The 18,715-nt window shown below is 31.1% G+C and overlaps 3 protein-coding genes across 3 annotated transcripts; all 3 read left to right on the top strand.

Moving 5' to 3' along the window:
* The first annotated feature begins 632 nt into the window (after positions 1 to 632).
* LOC133795272 (uncharacterized) lies at positions 633 to 1,663 on the top strand. The gene is made up of 2 exons (XM_062232727.1): positions 633 to 953; positions 1,085 to 1,663. Exons 1-2 carry the CDS (start codon positions 897 to 899, stop codon positions 1,661 to 1,663), a joined length of 636 nt encoding a protein of 211 aa, XP_062088711.1. The 5' UTR covers positions 633 to 896.
* Positions 1,664 to 6,181: 4,518 nt separating this feature from the next.
* LOC133795271 (large ribosomal subunit protein eL21x/eL21w-like) lies at positions 6,182 to 11,464 on the top strand. Its single transcript, XM_062232726.1, has 3 exons — positions 6,182 to 6,196; positions 6,365 to 6,478; positions 10,893 to 11,464. The coding sequence occupies exons 1-3, from the start codon at positions 6,182 to 6,184 to the stop codon at positions 11,256 to 11,258; spliced, it is 495 nt and encodes a 164-aa protein (XP_062088710.1). The 3' UTR covers positions 11,259 to 11,464.
* Positions 11,465 to 14,142: 2,678 nt separating this feature from the next.
* LOC133795270 (nuclear pore complex protein NUP93A-like) lies at positions 14,143 to 14,765 on the top strand. The gene is given in 2 exon segments (XM_062232725.1): positions 14,143 to 14,228; positions 14,487 to 14,765. Coding segments are annotated over 2 exon segments (360 nt in total). The 5' UTR covers positions 14,143 to 14,147.
* The last annotated feature ends 3,950 nt before the right edge of the window (positions 14,766 to 18,715 follow it).

Here is an 18,715-nt window from a genome sequence, read left to right as displayed (position 1 = left end):
TTCAGCAAAAAAGAAAAAAAAGTCATCTAGCTAATATATATAGTTGTAATTTGTTAAAGCATATATGTCCTAATGTTGATTATAAGAGCATTCTCTTGAGTTGTTCTATTCTATACTTCAAAATGCTTTATTAAAACACTATTTTTTCTATTTTACCTCACATATTTACATTATACCATACAACAGTCTCTTTATATTTTTCTCTTTATCATTTAAATAATATATTTTTAATAAACAAATTAATAAAATATTATATTATATTATATATAATATTTATTTAAATATAAATGCACCAAAAGTGTGTAAAAAATTATTAAATTATTTTTACATATCACTAACACCTAGGAGAGTTGTCTCTAGATGTAGAGATTTTTACATATCAAGATCGCCTTTAGTCATTTTAGCTCATGATTTTCATTATCCATTGGAAGTTTATTTTGATCTTTTTTAGCTACATTTTAAAGTTTGAGGTATTTTAACTCTTTCATTTTTACATATCAAGATTGCCTTTAATCATTTTAGCTCCAAGCTCAGAGTTTAGCGTGCGCAACCACTTTCTTAGACCATTTTCAGAAACAAAAAAAGGAATAAATTAATTTCTAGTAAAGATAGCCGATTAATTGCTATTTTAATCTAAATTTTCAACATTGCCAGTTGGCAAAGAATGATAAATATTATTCTTCAATTAAAACCTACCTCAGATGCTTGCATACAAATAATTAATAGCGCATATAACTCATGAGCCTTACGGTTCCCATCAGCAATTATTCAGCCCCCCAAACAATATATAAGACCAATGCCTTCTCCAATTCTGAAGCAAAGACAGTACCATTAAACCACTACTCTCAAACAAGAACCCCAACTTATCAAATACAAAACAAACAAAGAAAAAAACAATGGCTTGTTGGTCTCCTGAGAATGCCACAAAAGCTTTTCTCAAAGCTCTAAAAATGGTAAGCTAGTAGTATCAACAGTATTATTACTAATGAACTTGTCTCTTCCTTGTGTTCTACTTAGCTTATTATGTGAAGTAACCCATTTATATTATCTATTTCTCATTGAGTTTCTCTGATCTGTTTTCCAGGGTAAAAGAGGGAAAGAGCCAGATGTAGCAGAGTTCATATCAGCTTTGGCCGCAGGCAACAATGCACAACTCATGGTGATGGCATGTGCTGGTGCCGCAGGAGCAAACGCTCTGGCATTGGTTGCGGCAAGACATCAAACTGGTGGGCGAGTAGTCTGTATTCTACCAAGCCAAAACTACCTGAAGGAGTCCAAGGATTATCTAGGACCTTACTCCAAATGCATTGACTTTCTCATAGGAAATCCGAAGACCCTTTTGCCAGCTAATAACTTCAAAGGAGCAGATTTTGTTCTTATTGACTGTGATATTAAAGACCACAAAGGGATCTTCCTAGCTGCTCAAAAGGGTGTCTCAGAACAAGTTGGAGCAATCATTGTGGGATACAATGCTCTTAGAAAGGGATCATGGGGCAATGATTTAAGGGCACATACTCATTTTTTACCCATTGGAGAGGGCTTGCTGGTGTCAAGAATCACCAGTCCAAAAAAAAGCCATTGGGTGGTCAAAGTAGATGAGTGCACTGGAGAAGAACATGTTTTTAGGGTCACTTCTCCAAAAAGGCAATGGATTGAAGCTTGATTAGTTATCTTGCTCTCTTTAGTTAGTCTTCCCAAACACAAGTTAGAGGTGGCGCTTATTACTATACATATAATCATGTTTAACTCAAGTGTAGATAAAGAGTACGATAAAGTAATAATCATCGTCTGCAGGCTCCTTGAATTTTTTAGGAGACCATAGATGTTTATATAGGTCATAAAAATATATTTATATTTATGTTTTCTAAGTGATTCACTATTTCACTGGAATTATAGATCTGATTCTGAGGTGTGGTGATATGTATAATAGTAAACTCCAGTTTTTTCTGTCCTAGTGTGCCTGAATATCTATGTTATTATATATTGTTGGACTTGGACTCTTGTATACTTAGGCATATATATCTTTTTGGGTTATTTGCTGCAATAATGTCTATAGAGTTTATTTTGTAGTACTTAAATGCTTATGTAAAATTTTTGGCGGCAATAATGCCTACTGTTAATGTTTTGTTAATGTTTTGGTGCAGCCGTTGGTTCCTGAGCCGTTAGAGGTATACAAGGTACACGTGGCACAACCTGGTTGGGTTAAATTATTAAATTTTTAAAAAATAAATATATAGTTCTGTTTTCTATTAAATTTATAAAAAGAAAAGATAAAAGAGAAAAAAAAATAATAAAGAAACAAGAAGTTGGGTCTGTTTTGAGGGACGTTCTCTTCTTCACAAACTCCCCAGCCGCTGGCCTCCAATTCGATCACCACCGCCCCCGGCACACCACTTCGGTGAAGCACGCCCACTGTTCCAGGCACAAGAATCCGACCATACAGCTCCTGTCGGCATTGGTTGGCTCGTTCTCCAGATGCACAGCCACGTAGCTCGACGGATTCTCCGTCGGGGGTGAAGGGAGTACTGATCCAGGAACCAAAGTTCCATCTTCGGCCTCTTCTTCCCAAAGTGGAGGTGGACTTCCAGATCTGAAGCTCGGCGTCTTCTTCTTCTTCTCCAGCAACGACAACCACAGAAGGTTGTCGCCGTTGACCTTGTCGTTGCGGATAGCCACCATAGTGCGGAAGCACCAGCCAACCCACCTTCTGCACTTCTTCGGTTGCTATAGATCTGAGGAAGGCCGACGCCGGAGCTGGTGAGTCTTCTGGAACAACGGGGTTGGCTCTTGGGTCTGGGCTTCAGGAACAATGGGTCTTGAGTAAAGCTCTTCAGTGGATCTGAGGAAACTCTTTTTTTCTCTCTGATTTTTTTCTTTCTGAAATGATGGAGTAAAGCTCATTAGTTTTTGAATCCAGATTATGAACATTTGAAGATTATAGATATGGGTTTTGAATGTTTATATTGGTTTGGGTAATTTCCTAGCTGAAATCTGAGAATGAGGTGTACATTTGAAGACGATGAAAGACCTCAAGGACGATGTCGACTTGTGGGGCTTGGTCGAACAACGATCTGGGCAACGGGGATTTGGTTGTGATGATGATGAAAATTTCTTGAGAAGAAGACGAACAAATTAGTAGTATCAGGTTTATTTAATTTTTTGCTTGAAACGATTAACATATCTATATTAATTTTTTATTATTTGAAAATATTTTATATAAATATATATATTTATTTTTTTAAAATTTAATAATTTAATCCAATCGGGTTGTGCCACGTATACCTTGTATACCTCTAACGGCTCAGGGACCAACGGCTGCACCAAAACATTAACGGTAAGCATTATTGTCGCCAAATTTTTTACATAAATATTTAAGTGCTATAAAATGAACTACATAGACATTATTGCCGCAAATAACCTTATCTTTTTTAACATATTATTATCAAACTGCTGCTAAAACCAAAAGGAATATGCTTTAATTTGTACTTTCCAAATTTTGTTATGGTTCCCAACTTAAACAAGATTATCTTTGGATTAAGTTTTTGGTTTATTGTGGCAAACTACAAGATAAGATCAAAAATAATGCAGACATGGGAGATATTAAGAATAATTCCATTGCTTAATTGTGGTTGAAAGATGCCTTTGCAAGTATATTGACAGTTTCAGTCCTACCATGCAGAAAGGACCAATTCAAATTAGATAGATGCCCATAAAAATTAAAATAAATCTGATATGGTACTTGATAGAAAAAAGAAGAAGAGATTTATTAGTCAATTAAAATATAAAACACAACACGTAGCTATAAACTAATTATTTTCTTATGAGACATCAAAAGTTAAGATCTATTAGAGAGTACCCCGATATCAAATCTCTTCTATATAATAACATAAATTTTTTAGTTTTAAAGATTTTTTTTCGTTAACTTTAAAAGAATATTTTTATATTTAACAGAATATTATATTTTTATATTTAACAAGCAGATTGTAATCATAACTTAAACTTAAATAAATATATATATTTAAAGTGTGTAGATAATAGAAAATTTTGGTTTTAAAGACTTTTTTGTTTGTTAATTTTAACGCAATATTCTAAATATTTAACGAAATATAATTTTTAAACACATTAAAAATAAATATTTATTAATTTATATTAATATAAGTACAAATATTATAAAATATCATTAGATATTTATTAATTATATTAATATAAATTCAAAATATTATAAAATATTATTATTAAATTCAAATATTATAAAATATCATTAGATATTATAAATTCAAATGTTATAAAATATCATTATTGTAATAATATTCAAGACTAGCTAGACTAGATATTTATTAATTATATCCATATAAATTCAAATGTTATAAAATATTATTATTATAATATATAATATATAACATATAATATTTAATCCTAATTGTTATAAAATTTTACTATAATAAATATTTAGTAATTATATTAATATAAATTTAAATATTATTATAATAATAATATTTCATAGAAAATTAGATATTTAATAATTATATTAATATAAATTCACACATAAAATATTATTATTACAATAATAAATAAATTATATATAAGTATCGTATGTATAGAAATAGTATAATTGTGTAACTAAATAAGAAATTAGAATAACATTTATCATCAAGAATAAAGAAGTTTATTCTCCAATCATTAATGTGTTATTTGATAATATTATGAATGTTTTGTACCTTAAATATGGTAGTTTGTGATAAAAAATGTTATCATATTATTTTTTAAAGAAACCATAAACAATGTTTTGGTTTAGTTTTTCTTTTAACATGTTTAATTTATTTAAAATTTATATGGCAATCATACAAACTTAATAAAAATAATTAATAAATTTTCTAAATAAAACTAAGCAAACTTGCATGCAATTGCACCATGCTTCCACCTACTATGTACATATATTAATATATAATCAGCTATTTGTTTATGTTTGCTTTAATATTCATTAGGGAAATTTGAGTTTTTATGCTTAATGAGGTGTCCTAAATAAAAAAAAATGCTAGACCTTCTAATCATTTAAAAAAAATGCCAAATCTTTTGATAATACCCAAAGTACCCCTCCCATAATTTTTTCCATTCACTTCCTCTTCTCTTTTCCCTCTCTCTCCCTCGACTCTCTCTCTAGAAAAAAAAATCCATGGGGTAAGGTAAAATTTAATAGAACTCAATGCAATAGCAAGCATTCCTTACTTAGGACGCTAAAATACTACATTTCGAACAGATCTGGGGATGGTTTTTGGGTTATTTTTGCAATTTTTTTTTTCAGATCTAAAACTTTGAAATCTACAGAAAATCAACGTGGTTCGATGGTGCTCGATGTCAGCTCGATGGAACCTTCAAAATCAAGATTTTCATGAACAAATCGATGTTGCTCGATGGTGGTTCGATAGAGGTTCGATGGTGGTTCGATAGAGGTTCGATGGTGTTCGATGCGATTCTTGTAAGATACGTAATTTTTTACACGGGTGTCCGTTTGGGGTGATTTTTTTTTAATTTCTGGTATTTTTTCAAGATCTACACGTTTGAGATGTGTATATACACATTTGGAAAGTGTAAATCTTGAAAAAAATGACAAATGCAAAATATACCTCATGTTCAAGATATGTTTGGTATGTTTTCAAGTTATAAATTGAAAATGTGTATGTGAACATCTAAAACGTGTAGATCTAAAAAAATACCCAAAATAAAAAAAAATCATCCAAAACGAACACCCGAGTGAAAAATTATGTCTCTTACAAGAATTGCATCGAACCACCATCGAGCAACGTCGATTTTTTCATGAAAATCTTAATTTTGAAGACCCCATCGAGGTTGCTCGATGCAACTCTTGTAAGAGACATAATTTTTCACTCAAGTGTCCATTTGTGATAAAAAAAAATTTTATTTTGGGTATTTTTTTTAGATCAACACGTTTTAGATGTTCACATACACATTTTCAAAGTTTAGAACTTGAAAACATACCAAAACATAGCTTGAACGTGAGGTATGTTTTGCATTTGTCATTTTTTTCAAGATTTACATTTCCCAAATGTATATATATGTAAGGACCAATATTTTGTGTATGACAAATTAGGTTCAGTTGCGTCTGGAATGGACTTTTGTTATGTCTGGAGTATATTTGTTTTTAGTTAGAGTCCACGTCAGCATGTGTGTAAAGCAAGTCTGTTAGTGAGTTACAGCTGTTAGTTAGTTCGGGATTATACCTAATTGCAGCCAAGGTTATATAATGGGCTGGGCAATTAGTTATAACTAACTCTCTTTGTTCGAAAGCTTTGATTGGGGTTTTTGCTCTGCTTTTCTTTCTTCTTCTTTCATTGATTTGTTGCAGGTTTTTTTTTCAAGAAACTCCATTGAAGATAGCTGGAGGTTTCTGTGGAAGCTCCTGGATCAAGCTGTAATTGCTGAAGGAGTTCAGCTGGGTCTTGAAGGTGTAGATCTGAAGGTTTTCGGATTTGTGAAATTGTTGAAGGGAGTTCAACATTGAAGCAAGGGGATCTTGCATTAATAACCAAGGGATTTGGTTGATTAGGGTAAAAGCTTCATTGTATATTGAGATAGTTTGTATTGATTTTACATATTGAGTCTTGAACTGGTTTATGTAAAATTACTTCTGAATATAGTGAAAGTTCTTACCCTGGTTCAGGGAACCCAAGCACTAGTCGGCTGAAATGTGTTTTCAGTGCAGATGAAGCTTGTAATTCTTGTGTGTCAACTCTTATAATTGTTCAGTTAATATACAAGCATAAATCAAGATAAAGATTGTAAATCTGGAAAGATAGGCTAAAACTTAGGTTTTTCAATATACATATCTCAAATGTGTAGATCTTGAAAAAATACCCAAAATAAAAAAAAATCACTCCAAACGGACACCCGAGTGAAAAATTATGTATCTTGCAAGAATCACATACACCATCGAACCACCATCGAGCAACATCGATTTTTTCATGAAAATCTTAATTTTGAAGGCCCTATCGAGCACCGTCGAACCACCATTGAATCACGTCGATTTTCTGCAGATTTCAAAGTTTCAGATCTGAAAAAAAAAAATTGCAAAAAAAACCCAAAAATCATGCCTAGATATGTTCGAAATATAGTATTTTAGTATCTTAAGTGAGAAATATTTGCCGTTACATTGATTTCTATTATATTTTACCTTACCCATAGGATTTTTTTTTTAGAGAGGGAGTTGAAAGGAATGGGTTAAGAGAGAGAGATGGAAGAGAGAAGAGAGAAGAGAGAATAGAGAAGAGAAAGTGGATGAGAAAAATTATGAGAGGAGTATTTTTATATTGTAAAAAAATTGACATTTTTTTTAAATGATTTAAATACCTAGCATTTGTTTGAATTAGAACCCCTCATCAAGCATAAAAACTCAAATTTCCCATTCATTTTTCAATGACCAATCCTATTGGCACCGTTGAAAACTACCAAAACCATGGGCGTTATAACTCAAGTTCAAAAGCTTTTTCTAATTATTTAACTAATAAATACACATAAAAAAAGAGGAAAATATTTTACTTAATAATAATAAAAAAATTAAGCATATCATTGTCAACAAATAAATTCTCTCTCTCAAAAAAAAATATAAATAATATGTGAGTGGCTCTATCACTAATCAACAATTTTGATCTCTTTTCCATCATTCTTTCTGGATCAATTTTGTAGAGCATCCCCGCACTAAATTTTTATGATCATGTTATATTTTAATATAATAAAATAATACATCTAATAATATAAAATGTATACCAAATTTGACATAATAATAAATATTATATTTTTAATAAATATTCGTTAAATTTGACCAAACTATTTTTTCTTTTATATTTATTTTTAAAAATTTTAAACTCAATATATTTAATTTATTGTGCACACATGACATATTATTGACCTTTATAGGTTTTATTTTTAACTAGCTTTGCAAATAAATAGTTATGCATGATTGAAACATAATATTAAATATTGTTCACCAAAAGTTAAAAATAACTTAGAGAACATTGTAAACATTTATATATAAAAATATACTAAATTATGTCAATTTAAAAAAAAAGTAAAAAAAATAGGACGGCTACCTCTTGTCTCTAATGATGCCAAACGTAATATTTAAGGGTCTGATTGATTTGCGATTATAAAACTGTATTTTTTAAAAGTGAGATTCTGAAATGAAAATTTGAATTTAGTGACTAAAAACATGTTTTTGAAAATGTGATTGGTTCAATATCTGTAAACTGTTTTTGAGTTTTAAAAAACTGAATCTATGATTGGTATTAAATTTGAAAATATAATAGGAACTAAATATGTGATTAGTTCAAGTGAATCTGAATATTATTTTAATTTTATATATTCTATATACATAGGTTGTATGATTTTAAAATTTTCAATAGATTTAATTAAGTAAAATTTAATAATAGTGCATTGATTATATTCATAAAATTGCTTCAGTATATAGGTGTTTTATTGCTTCAGTATATATATATATATATAGAATATATATAGAAGACTTCTCAATGGTTACTACCCATAGGGTACTAACAATTATGATGATGTGGCAATACAATGACTTTGTATAGCAAGTCACTAACAGGTAAATATATTTTTTCTATATTAATTTCGAATTTAGTTATTTTTTGTCATAATTAATGTTGTTTCTAACTGATGAGAGACACTGCTTATATTTAGAAATTGACATGCATTTGAAAAATGAAAAGTTTACAATATTATATTTTTATAATAAATATACGTTTTTCATCATGTAACCCTTCCAAAAATTTGAAAAAATCAAAATTTATTTTTGAAAATTTTTAATTAACAACTATAAATATGAACCTTTAATTTTAATTCAATAGTTAATATTAAAGTAATCATAGTATTAACCATTAAAAGTGCACTCATATATTTATATATATAAATATATATATATACTCGAACACACAGTAGAATTAATAGAATCAAGGCTTACTGAATAAATTAGAAAATAGAAAAAACATAGAGATAAAACATAAAACGATGTTTTATCGTTTTCAACTAGATAGGCAAAATTTTAAAATCAGATTTAGATTTTGTTTTAGGAAATACCAAACCAATCACTTGATTATTGTGGGTCCTACATAATTATAGTATTTGGAAACATAAAATTGATTCCAAAACTGATACCAATCACGCCCTAAGGGATCCTTGGTAAAATGGCTTTTTTTTTTTTTTTTTTATAGTGTAATTTGTACTTTGGCCTAGTTTCAATAGTTTTTAGTTAAATGACCTTTTTTATTAATAAATTTTTTGTATTACCCATTTTAGCCTTAAAATAAAATAATAATAAATTAAAATAAAAACCCTAATAACACCACCACCACCACCAGCAACCATTGCCCCTACCGCCGATGAACACTGCTCATCACCGGATGCTGCCGTTTCTCCACAAATCCAGCCACCACTCCTTCAAAAGGTTGGTTTATAAAGGTTTTTTTTATATATAAAATATGAGATTTTTTATATTGCTTTTGTAGATTTAATATGCAAAATGATTGTTTTAGTATATTGAAAGTATAAGTAAGGATTTAGGTTTATTTCTGGGGTTTTATGGAGGTTAAAGCTTGAAAATCTGAAAAAATTAATGGTGGTTTCGGCTATTTTCGAGATAGAGAAATCCATAATTTTTTGACAGCTTGTCTAATTTTTCGACAAAGAGTCTAATATTTTAGACCAGTTGTCTAAATTTCAGACCAGTAGTCGTATTTTTTCGACTATCTGTCTAAAATTTAGACCACCTGTCAAATTTAGACAAGTAGTCTAATTTTTAGACAGATCGTCATATATTTTCAACTACCTGTCGAATTTTTAGACGGGTTGTCGAATTATCAGACAGGTTGTCTAATTTTCAGACAGGTTGTCGAATTTCTAGATTTTCAACTTGATTTTCATTTTTTTTATATAACTTTTTAATCAAAGTAATACAAATAATTTATATTTGTTTATTGTATTTTTTTTTCAGATGTCATTAAAAAAATATTGTAATATTATGTGATGGAATGTGGAAAAAGAATAAGGACTCGTGGAAATGGATTTCAAATGGCTCATAATCAAGATCAAGTTTGGTACAAACTAACCTCACTTATGAGGAGTTAGTTGAACATATTTATGAAGTTACAGAAATCGATCGCACACTACAAGAATTTTAGCCTAATATAACACCTAAAAATCACAATTTTCAAAAAATGCTATGGTTAAATAGAAAAATTAGGCGCGCTCTTGGTACAGTAAATTTTAAAGCCCGCCACTAGCTTTTCCATCTCCCCCTCTAATATTCTATTAGCCCTAAAGTATCTCTCTCTCTCTCTCTCTCTCTCTCTCTCTCTTGTATCTTCTTCTTCTTCACAAATAAACCCTAACCGCGTTCCCTTCTCTGTCTCTTTTTCTCTCCCTCTAAAAATAGCCACACACACTCCAATCTCTCGCCTTCTCTCAATCTCTCGTTCATCCCACTCACAATGACTCTCTCTTTCGCTCTCTCTGGTTTGGAACCATCGTTCACTGACCTCTCTCTCTCATTCTCTTTCAGATGTGGGTGCTAAGGATCAATGATGAAGGGTCCCAGGAAAGGGCTTTGGGACGATGATGAAAAGACGCAATAAGGGGCGAAGCAGATGGTCCCCAAAGTGCTTTGACCCTTTCTTCTCCCTAGCGCGAACCAGAGGCCTTTCCTCCATGGGCGATGGGCAACCAAGTCTGTCCATTATGTGAAGTAAGGTAACTTGAACCCATTTTTTTAATTTATGATATATGAAGTATGATTTATATGTAAACTAAGGTATGACCCTGTCAATTTTGATTTTTTTTTTGGTGTTGATTAATGGATTTGAAAGTTTAACGGCGCCATTCACAAGGGTATGCCCCACAAGTTCTACCATGGCCGAACTGGGCGTATCTGGAACATCACCAAGCGCGCTATTGGCTTGGAGGTTAATAAGCAGGTTGGGAACCGCATCATTAAAAAGAGGTTTCATGTTCGTGTGGAGCATGTCCAGCCCTCTAGATGCACTGAGGAGTTCAGAAACAGAAAGTTAAGGAATGATAAGCTCAAGGCAGAGGCCAAGTTAAAGGGTGGGGCCATCAGCACCAAGAGGCAGCCAGAGGGTCCCAAGCCAGGTTTCATGGTCGAAGGAGCTCAGTTGGAAACTGTCACCCCCATTCCTTACGATGTTGTCAACGATCTCAACGGTGGTTATTAGATCTTTTTATGTATTATTTTTTCTTCTCAATGTTCTGTTCTGTTCTGTTCTGTTCTTGTCTGGTTTTGATTTTGTTTTCAAGACTACCAATGGAAATGTTTCCTTAATTACTTCAAGTACTCGAAGCCGTTGTTAGTTTTCATATTTTGAATACTATTCTAAGTACAATTTTGTTTTAAAAAATTTCTGTGCTATTTTTGTTGTGTACAGAAATATTCCAAGAGTCCAAGATTTTCGGTTTATGAAAGACAAAAAGCAAGAGGCATTCTCATCTTTCATGCACTACAAATCTTATCTTTCACGCAAGGCACATAACCTCACGACACCAGGTCTTCATGGTAGCTCACCTCACTAGTCATGGCATCAATTCGGAAGGACACCTCAAAGCTTCACAAAAGCCAGATGGCAGCAAGCAGTAGGCACAACACCTCAGTATCTCACGACATCAGGTCTTCATTTATTAAGATTTTTTTTTTAATAAATTTCTGAAGTCAACTCTATATTCGCTCAGGTATATACATGTAATACTGTTTCTGAGATATACTTTTATGAGTTACATCTGTCTATAGAGTTGAGCGAATATAGATATACTGTAATACTGAGCTTAAACCTCCTCCCTGAGCTTCATTGTCTATAGAGTTGAGCGAAAATTTCTGAAGTCAACTCTATATTCGCTCAGGTAAAACTTTTTTTCCTAATTTCATCACTTTAAAATGTAGTTTTATTTTATGAATAACATTGAACCTAATAGCCATTGCTTGATTGTTCTGTTGATGTATATAATTATTGCTGCTTGTTGTGGAAGCACCACTCAGATATTAAGTGATATTATGCAATAAGCACCACTCAGAAGCTTTGATCATGTTTTTTTATTTTTTTATTTGTCATATGTCTAACAAGTTTTTTCCACTATTGATACATGTACAAGTGTGCAAATTTGTAGGTTGAGTATGAGCTATCTAATAAAGAAGTAGTTATATCAAAGATAAAATACAGTCTATTAGATTCACTAAACTAACATACATACAATTTAAATTTGCAATGCAGCTAAAGCCAGTACAAAAAAGATGAGCTATCAATGAAATGAAATACAGTCTATTAGTCTCTCGTCACTCTCTTTGGTTGAGCCGCTGAAGCACACATGATGATTCCCCTGCTGAAGCAAGAACCCAAGCAACCCAGCTGCTCAAGAAGCCGTTTGTCTGTGAGTTTTCTTTTCTTTTTATGTTTTAAGATTTTAGTTTAATATCAAGAAACATTTTGAATATATCAATACATATATTTGTTTGTGTTGGAATTGTTTCTAATGGAGAGGATATAGTGAGAAAAATTAGAGAGGTTGTAAGCATTAGAATACAAGAAAGACCAAAGAGCTTTTATGTGTCAAGAGAGAAACTTTTGAGAGCACCAATGTTGTTATATACATATGCAGCTAATGATGTTGGGTATTATGGTATTGCAGCTAAGCTTCTATATGGAGGGGTGCTGAGTGTTGGAATGAGTGTTTAAAGCTTTTGGGCGTTGCTGAAGCAGCAGAAGCATCAATGGATTCTGACCAGTTAAGCTCTGGAATTTCAGATTTTGATACTCACTTTCAAGGCCTCATAGTTTAGAAAATGTCTCTTTCTCTCTCTCTCTATATATATTTATATAACTACAGTTGTCTCAACTTATTTCTATATTCTATTCCATATTTGTCATTTGTGAAATGTTCTGTTTTAACTAGTGTGAAGTATAGTTGTTGTTGATGAATGGAATGCACTAGTACATAATGGAAAACTAGGCGAATAATGCATTTAAAATAATGGAAAACATTATTGTATTTGAGTATACAATAATGTTTTTTGAAAGGTCAAAAGGGTTCTGTAGCATATGATGCAAAATTAAGTAAAAAAATATTGAAGTATTGTGTGTTGATGATGCTGCTGTGATGATATGTGTATGCGTGTATATAATCTTGCTCCATGGGTTCTAGTTTTTTTTTTTGTCAAGGTGGTTTCAAACTTGTTTAACTATTGACAAGTATTAGTTGCAAAAAAAGTTGCACCATTTCAACTTTAAATCTCAAATAAGATTTTGTATCTTTCAAAAATTTAATTGGACTTATAAAACTAATTAAAATATGTTTGTTGTTGTACCTTTATTCTTCAGTTATCGTTTCCTCAACTCAACAACCTTTTGCAAAAGTATTGGATCCAAATTCAACTACTTTCCTTTTTTATTTTCTCTTGTAGTAAAACATGTCCTTTTTGAAGCTCTCCCTACTTTTGTTCTTTGGTGTTTTTGTTGAATTTCAGATAACAACTATGCAGTATTTTTAAAATTTATAATTGCTTTGCCATTTGATTTTCTTCTGCTGTATGTTTTATGAAGACAACATTTGAGGATGTTTTCCCTGCGGAGGCAACAACTGTTGAGGAATATCTGCAGCAGGTACGTTAGTCTTAAAATTGTTTGCATCTGTGCTTGTTATCCTTTATTTTTTGTTTAAAAGATATTTTTTGCTTTCTCTACTTGCTTTGGAGTAACTATCCTTGTATGTTACTTTTGTTAAAGTGGTTTGAATGTGTTGGCATAATGTTATAACCAATTTAGCTACTTAAAACAATTATTCGAATTTTCTAAAATACAAGTGTTTATTCAAGCCATTGGTACTGATTGTTGGCATGTGAATTAGTTTTATAGTCTCTTTCTCTCTCTCACTCTCCTCTATAATATATATTTATATTTTGTTAAGAATAGAGAATCATTCAATATATAGTTGCAAGCAAGCCTGAAAATTTAATTGATTATGAGAAAATAGTTGTTCTTCTAACAACTTGATATACTTTGGCCATGTTTGTGACTGATAATGATTTCTTAATCATACCTATGCACCAGGTGCATGAAATGGAAATTATTTCAGCTGTCCAAGAAGCTCAAAAGGATAACCTCAGAAGTTTTAATGATTACATGTTGAAAGTGTTGGAGGTTAGTATGACACACGGGATATGCAGAATGTACCCTAATCAATCAATGATATTGTGAGCACATACGTGATGAATAATATTTGGTTATTAATCTAATATATTTTAAATTCTTTTGATGTTTTATAAGGTGTTTATATCATTGAGCTGAATAATGAACAAATTATAGATAGATTATGTGTGCATAAATATATTCTATGCAGTGATTATCATTGCTGTTGAGCTTTGATCCTGATGGTTTTTAAATTTTAATGCTCTGTAGGAGGATTGTTAAAGAGAAAAATGAGATAGTCTTCAAAGCTTGAGTCAAATTTCCACATTACCTAGAACCAACATGATAGTTAGCAGTAGTGGGGGTGCTCGCTTTGGTCAGATAATGTCGATGACTTCTAGCCCTCAAGCTTCATCTGGTGCTTCTAGCATGCAGCTTGTACCTCTTGCTAACAATCCTATCCTTGAGAAAAAGGCAGCTGTCTATGCTGAAGTTGTAAAGAATCTGAATGATGCAAGAGAACATGGATTACCATTTAAAGTAAGTTGAAATAATTTTTTCCTTTTGTTCAATCGATCTTATTATATATTTAATTCCTACCATTAAATGAAAGGCATTTAATCTTTAGTGGATTGTTAATTTTAGTTTTTTGACAAATGACTGAGTTGCTGCTTTGAATTGTGAAGTTTTAGTTTTTTGACAAATTACTAAGTTGCTGCTTTAAATTTTATTTTCACTTTATGAAAAAGACACCTTAACGGAGTGATGCTTTAGAGATTGTTGTCAAGTTTTGTTTATGGCGAGTGAGATAAGTACCTATCTAATGGTTGTTGTTAGCATGCGATAGCTTTCAAGGGTGCTTATGTCTTTAATTATTGGTGCAAGGCGCCATCCTGAGCTGGGTCATGAAAAATATGTAGTGGATACTATCCAAAGTCTAACTGCCCAGGTAATAACTTAAAATTCTACCATGACAGTTTATTGCTGCCTAGCAGGATTTTAATATTTTGGGAATGATTTTTCCAATGATGCTTAGTGTAGCCTAGATTCTAGTAATTCTGTAGCTTTATTGATCCTTACCTGCTCATGTCTTATGCTCAAATTTTTTCTTCTGCTATTGTGTTTTACATTGATTTAGGGAACTTGCGATTTTGATATATTTTTAATTGTTTTACTTTTTTCTGGTATTCTTCTTCTAATGTCATAATGTGCTCATACTACTTGGCCAGTAGCACTTTTTTGGACTTCCAAACCATTCCATTTAGTGCCAAGGCATTTTTCTTTTTCATTTTTGGGTGATTAAAAAGTATGGTGGCAGAGGGTGATGACTACTAGCATTCTTTAATTTAAGATATTTTAGTAGAATACAATATGATGACACTTGGCTGAACACGAAGAAATTGAACCTAAGTGCTTGGTTTATTTATAGTAAAAATGTTTCATGATTGGAATTGGTTTATTCATATACCCTTTTCAAGGGTTCCTAAAGCCACTGAACTGATATTCTATATTACAACAGAGTTTTCAAGGGTCCCTGAAGACAGTATTTGGAAATCTACAATAAAAATGGCAAATTCGTTACTCTTGTTATTTGGAACTTTATATTTGATCTAATTCTAGTTCATGTGTCTATGCTATTGGGTTTTCTTTATAAATTAGTTGTTGTATTGTATATATATATATTTATATGTTTGGTTGGTGTATCATTTGCATTTTCATTTCATAATCATAAAGTGTTTGAGCTAACTTTTCTAATGAGTATTTTACCAAGCATAAATCTTCAATATTTCATGCCTATGTGATGTATGTGCTGTAGTTAGTGTAATTGCATGGCCATCTTATAAAGTCGTGATGAGGTTATTAACTTTCTTTCTTTTTGTACTCTTTTAGTTTACTATTAACTAAGTTTAAGCATTAATTATTTAAACTCTTGTGTAGCTAAGCAAATCAACCTCACAACAAAGAAAAGTGCACAATTGAATGGATGATGAATTGGAGGGTGGAGCAAGCTTCATGGTTTACTTTTTGTGTATCTTGTTATGTTTCTGATTTTTACTTTTGAAGCAAAAGATGTGCAAGACTATAGAATTTTATTATATATGCTTTCAAAATCAAGTTAGAACTAAGAACTTTTGAAGTGGACAGTGTCATGGTTTGAAGTAGTTCGTCTTCAAATGTAAAAATACTCATGGTTTATCATATATATTGAATATTTTAGATTTTTTGATCTATTTAATATTACACTTGTGAGCAATTGTGATTTTTTTAATAAAAATACAATAATAAAAACTTTTTTTACAACAATTAAAAATGCACACTACAAAATAACAAAATGTTATTACTGGGAGAATTTACAATAATTATGGTTGTTTTGTATAATATATTATAATTGGGACAAAAAGTTATGAATTATATAATAGAATGAACTAAAATTGTTATAAAATGATCAAATATAACAATTTTCATAACAGTTGGAAAGTGTTATGCATAAAGTATAAGATTAAACTTCAAATTTATAACTAAGTACTCTAACTAAATATTATTATTTGAATATTATAGCAACTAAAAATGTGTTATTGAATAGTTTAAGATAAAATTGAACATAACATTTGAATAATGTTATAGAAAAGACAGGACTTTTAATAACATGGGCTATGTTAGCATTTTCAGAAGCGTTATCAATACTCCCGGTTAGCAGTTTTTAAGTGTTATGAATACTGTTTTTTCTTGTAGTGGCAACCTCTTCAATATAGAATTAACTTACAAGATAACGACAATGGTGGAGATTGAACCAATTGCAATAAAAAATAATAGAAACATTTTTAGTTTCTTTACATGGCAAGAGCGTGATTTGGTTCCATTATGTGTGGGTTTGATCAAGAAGATGGAAAATGTGCTCATTAAGGATAAATTTGTTACTAATATTGATTCTACTACAAATGTTAATTAAGATCCAATAACCTACTTTCAAAATTGTTCCACCCGACAGCCATCTTCTCCTTGTAGTATGACAATGTTCATGTATCAAACTCTTATAGTATAACTTGTATTGGATATTTATTAGCAAAGGCAATGGAATGGTATTTTGTTTATGTATAAAAATGTTCTGGTATACCACAAACTGTTATAGACTACTTGTGTTGGATGTTTCTGTTTCAGACCTCTTTATGTTATATTTCGACAGCCTGTCTAAAACTTTTGACAGCTAGTCTCAAATTTTGACGGCCTGTCTAAAACTTTCGACAGCTAGTCTAAAATTTTGATTGCCTGTCTAAAACTTTCGACAGCTAGTCTGAAATTTTGACTGTTTGTCTAAACATTTCGTCAGCTAGTCTCAAATTTTGACAGCCTGTCTAAAACTTTCGACAACTAGTCTGAAATTTCGTCTGCCTGTCTAAAAATTTCGATAGCTAGTCTGAAATTTCGACTGCTTGTCTAAAAAGTTTGACAGCTAGTCTAAAAATTTGGACTGCCTGTCTAAAACTTCGACAACTAGTCTCAAATTTCGACAGGTTGTCTAAAATGTTTGAAATGTTTAAAAAAAACTCCAATAACACAATACAAGAATATATATCTCAATTAACATTTTATAAAGTTAAACAAAACTTAATATTTATGAGATTATGATGATTACAGATTGAGTGGTACATATTTCAGTCAAACTACTATGATGATCAACGATTGAGTGGTAGATAGTCTATTGAGGTACTATTATGATGATTATGTTTATAGTATAAGAACAACACTTTATCATGTAGAATTGGATCTTAATTAACATTTGTAGTGGAATCAATATTAGTAACAAGTTTATCCTTAATGAACACATTTTCCATCTTCTTGATCAAACTCACACATAATGGAACCAAATCACGCTCTTGCCATGTAAAGAAACTAACAATGTCTCTACTATTTTTTATTGCAATTGGTTCAATCTCCACCATTGTCGTTATCTTGTAAGTTAAATCTATATCGAAGAGGTTGCGATCGATTTATGTAACTTCATAAATATGTTCAACTAACTCCTCATAAGTTAGGTTAGTTTGTACCAAACTTGATCTTGATCGTGAACCATTTGAAATCTATTTCCACGAATCCTCATTCTTTTTCCACATTCCATCACATAATATTACAATATTTTTTAATGACATCTGAAAAAAAAATACAATAAACAAATATAAATTATTGGTATTACTTTGATTAAAAAGTTATATAAAAAAATGAAAATCAAGTTTAAAATCTAGAAATTCGACAACCTGTCTGAAAATTAGACGACCTGTCTGATAATTCGACAACTTGTCTAAAAATTCGACAGGTAGTTGAAAATATAGGACGATCTGTCTAAAAATTAGACAATCTGTCTAAATTTGACAGATGGTCTAAAATTTAGACAGGTAGTCGAAAAAATACGACTACTGGTCTGAAATTTAGACAATTGGTCTAAAATATTAGACTCCTTGTCGAAAAATTAGACAAGCTGTCAAAAAATTCTGGATTTCTCT

The sequence above is a fragment of the Humulus lupulus genome, chromosome 8 (assembly GCF_963169125.1).
Source record: "Humulus lupulus chromosome 8, drHumLupu1.1, whole genome shotgun sequence".
NCBI lineage: Eukaryota > Viridiplantae > Streptophyta > Magnoliopsida > Rosales > Cannabaceae > Humulus > Humulus lupulus.
The sequence above is the reverse complement of the archived record's forward strand: the minus strand, read 5'-3'. Positions and strand labels throughout refer to the sequence as shown.

What these genes read in the sequence shown, in the direction of transcription:
- LOC133795272 (XM_062232727.1), top strand. Translation starts at nt 897, where the DNA reads ATGGCTTGTTGGTCTCCTGAGAATGCCACAAAAGCTTTTCTCAAAGCT. An exon ending in TTCTCAAAGCTCTAAAAATG is followed by an intron (nt 954 to 1,084) that starts GTAAGCTAGTAG and finishes TCTGTTTTCCAG; the next exon opens with GGTAAAAGAGGGAAAGAGCC.
- LOC133795271 (XM_062232726.1), top strand. An exon ending in TTGAAGGTGTAGATCTGAAG is followed by an intron (nt 6,479 to 10,892) that starts GTTTTCGGATTT and finishes TGGATTTGAAAG; the next exon opens with TTTAACGGCGCCATTCACAA.